General features: G+C 39.3%; 1 protein-coding gene across 1 annotated transcript in view; it reads left to right on the forward strand.

Moving 5' to 3' along the window:
• Positions 1-3621, forward strand: part of LOC104511247 (CTD small phosphatase-like protein) — a 31223-nt gene that overhangs the window by 4410 nt on the left and 23192 nt on the right. The window contains exon 2 of the mRNA XM_010153783.1: positions 2683-2715. Coding sequence (XP_010152085.1) covers positions 2692-2715 — 24 coding nt within the window. The 5' untranslated portion in view covers positions 2683-2691. The remainder of the gene's footprint in view (positions 1-2682; positions 2716-3621) is intronic.

A 3621-nucleotide genomic window follows, 5' to 3' on the forward strand; every position in this document is an offset into this window, starting at 1 on the left:
CAAGTCCTTGAATTTCCACCTCACCCATCCTAACTCCTGCAGAAGTGAGGTCTTCTCCTTGCTGCGTTTTACTGCAGTGCTGTCATCTCCAAGGCGATGCAGGAAGGCTCTTTTCGTGACCTGTTCTCATGTCTCCAGCACTCTTGCCTGCTTCAGGGGTCTCTGTTTATAACACAGTGCAGGAAGAAGGGTCTCCTTTGTCCCACATGAATATGGTTCATCAGAGCAAGAAAACAGAGCTGCTAGGGAGCTCATTCTTGAGGCCAAAAGTAGTATGTCCTTCATGTAAGAGACCTAGATGAGCAACGTGAGTGTGGATTCTGATGGGGAGACTTAACAGTGTGCTTTCCAGACATGGAAACACTCCCCAGCGCAGAGGAAGATAAGTAACATTCATGTAAATAACAGTACTAAGATTCATGTAGATAGTAATACTCTTTCTCATGCTTCACCTTCATTGATCAGAGCAAGAAAATTCCTAGTGTTTGGGTCTGTTGGTCACTATCAGCATGCAGTCTGGCAGGTCGATTCAGAAAACAAACCCCTCGCCTGTTGCATAGCTATGGTCGGTTCCTCTGTCTCTGCCTACTCCTTCTGACTTCTTTGCCTCCCCAAAAAGTCTTCTGGATTAAGAGACAAAGAGTGACGGTCCCTGTCAGTGAAAGAGCCAGATAGTTACTAGACTGTTGTTTAGTAAAGAACTTGCTATGGCATAGTATAAGCCTTGTGTTAGAAATGAATATGATAAATCTGTTCCTTTGATCAGCTTCTTCTCTAAGGGGGTTATTGTTTAAAATGAAACAGCTCCTTTTCTTTGAGTACAGACTGTTCTCAAAAATGCAAAATAGCGTGGCCTGTCACTCAGGGCTCCTTGATCCCGTACGCACCTATAGACAGCACTAACGAACGGACGCGGTACTGGAAACGTTGGGTGTCTCACACTGAAATTACCTAACTGAGGGAAAAGGTAGGATTTATCCTTTCATCTGTATATCGTGCCATTGTTTCAGTGGCTGGACAAATCAGTTCCTGGGTTATCTTCGTGATACAGTGGGGAAATTTTGGCATTCTAGGAACAGCTTTGTGCTGTTACCAGCATCAGGAGCTCGTGGAAAGACTTCAACAAATGCAGTCATCTGTCATCTATTTCAAACGATAGCATTATGACCTACTTCCCTTCCTGTTCCAAGGCACCAGGAAATGAGGCAGGACACTTTTTCAGAAGTTTCCCATAGTAGGCTTGTTTTTAAAGACCGTTTGCCTGTTCATATACTTAACACTTTACCAGCAGACTGTTGCATTTATCTTTCTCCTTGTTTTTCCAGTTGTCCTCGTTACCATTTTGATTTTTGCATAGGTACTTTTAGGGTTCCTCTTTGGAAATTCCCTTGCTTTCCTTTTTTTTTTTTTAGTTATATTTAAGAAATTCTGCAAGAAAAACAAAGCAAACAGTAATGCACAACTTTTAACCACTTAGGCTCTGGATTCCCATGAAAGTCAGGCTTAGCAGTAATACAGGAGGGGTGCAGCTCTTGCTTCAAGAGATTGCCAAAATAGAAAGCAGGTTACCCCATGCTGAGTACCTCTTGAGGTCTGTGGGAAACCCTGGTGTGATACACAGCTATATTTGTGCCCCAGAGTAAAATGATCTTGTCCCGTAGCTGTGGGTACGCCTCTGCCTCTCATACACTGTTCCCATCTGTTGACACAAGAGAAGCTCCAGTTGTATTTTATCCTCTCTACCAGTGAATGCAAAAAAACGACTTTAAAACCAAAACAGAACACAGGTTTGCAATCTGTTCTGCCTGCATCACCATATCCTTGATAATAGTTTGATCACAGGCCAGCTAATCTGACTGGCACCTACTCAAATTCACTCCTTTCTCAAATGGCCCATGAATTTAGGATGATGTTCCACTAACGGGGCATTAACGTGCTGAATTACATATTTTTTTTCTTTTCTTTTTGCCATTATCATGGGGAAAAATTATATCCTTACCAGGTTTTGGGTGTGCTTGTTTTTATAGAAATCAGATACTTTTTACTAAAGCAAACTTCTTGATAGTTCATGGTAGTTGCTGCTCTCTGTTTCATCAGCTTCTCTGGATTTCAGTCAAAGTTCAGTAAAAATTTCTGCAATAAAAAGAGGACTTGAAAAATAATATTGCATTACTGTTGTTTGTCAGTGATGTGTCAACTCTATGTTAGACTCCAAAAGAGTAAGCACAAGGCATTTTCATCTGGAAGAGGATGTTCTAATGTTGAAAACTGCTCTTTCAGTAGAAAGTCAGTCTGCTGGGAGTAGGCTTCTGCCCTGCTACCGAGGTCTGGCTGAGCCTCTTGTTGCTGCAGTGAAAACAGATGAATATACCCATTAGTAGATCTTAAAGCTGAAAAAGTTACAGTAAATACAGGTGCTTTCTTATTATCATCTCTTATTAATCATAGCATGGGTTTTACCAGTCCAGTCTCCTAAAACTCATAAATGCCAATATACTAACCAATCATTTCGGCAACTAAAATGCAAGATCTTGGTTTTGGTTTGTTTTTTTTTTACCCTGGTTTCTTGAATACTTTGAACTTTTGGTTTAAAATGTTTGAGTGCTACGTTTACTGCTTCAGACCTTTGTTCTACCCTTTAAAGCCATTACCCTTACAGTAATTTTTTTTCTTTTTCCCCAGGGTGACCAGATGCAGGTCATGCCTATACCAAGTGTATGTATTTTTATCCCTTTTTCTTTTAATAATTTTCATAACTTTTGCTTTGATTCATCTTATGTTGCAGTCTAACAGGTCTGTTTTGTGTTGCATGTTAACAAAAGGATTTTATGTTCTGTCTGCGATGTTGTATGCTCAGAGATGAATTGAACTGCATGTGTTGTACAGGGTCTAAAAGAAGAGATTGGGTTTTAGACAGTTTTCATCTTGCATCTCAGTTAAATTGGTTTCTGAATTTTTATCATTTTGGTAATGCGTGAAGTATTCTGAAAGTTGAGGTTAAGTATTTTAATAGAGACAAAAGGTGACTCATCACCACTATGTGGGACAGTTACAAAAAGCCTTTTCCTCTTATTTTTCCCTACACTAAAGTTCGAAAAGAAGAGTTAGGAGCTACATAATTTGTTTGAAACAAGCCACTTTAGAAAATCCAAGTGTACACAGTGACCATAGCTGCATTACTGCACTCATTCGAGATGATGCTCTCAGTATCAGCTGCTGTTTTATGGGCCTTAATATTTCTGCTTGTCTTCCCTGGATTAAACTTGGAATGCCATTTGGCATCTGAATTATGTTTCAAAACTAAATAAAAGGAAGAGGGGGAAAAAAAGGTAGTTCTTCAAACTGAAGCTTTTAATTTAGGTTTAACTTTTTTTGGTCAGGAAGCTGCTCTTTTTCTACTTGGTATTTTTATGTGGATGAAGACTTAGATTTTAAATCTGAAAATAGTTTTTTAATTTTTTTTTTTTAAACTCCTTTGCTATTTATAATAGTTTATTATTGCAGAGTTTCCCAGGAAAGAGCAGTGCTGGTGTGTGGAGTTACTGACACATACCTCTTTCTTGAGATACTTGGTAGCTCCTGAAGACCCAAATATTTCCCAAGATACCATTTTTTCCTCTT

The sequence above is a fragment of the Eurypyga helias genome, unplaced genomic scaffold (assembly GCF_000690775.1).
Source record: "Eurypyga helias isolate BGI_N326 unplaced genomic scaffold, ASM69077v1 scaffold12520, whole genome shotgun sequence".
Classification (NCBI taxonomy): Eukaryota; Metazoa; Chordata; class Aves; order Eurypygiformes; family Eurypygidae; genus Eurypyga; species Eurypyga helias.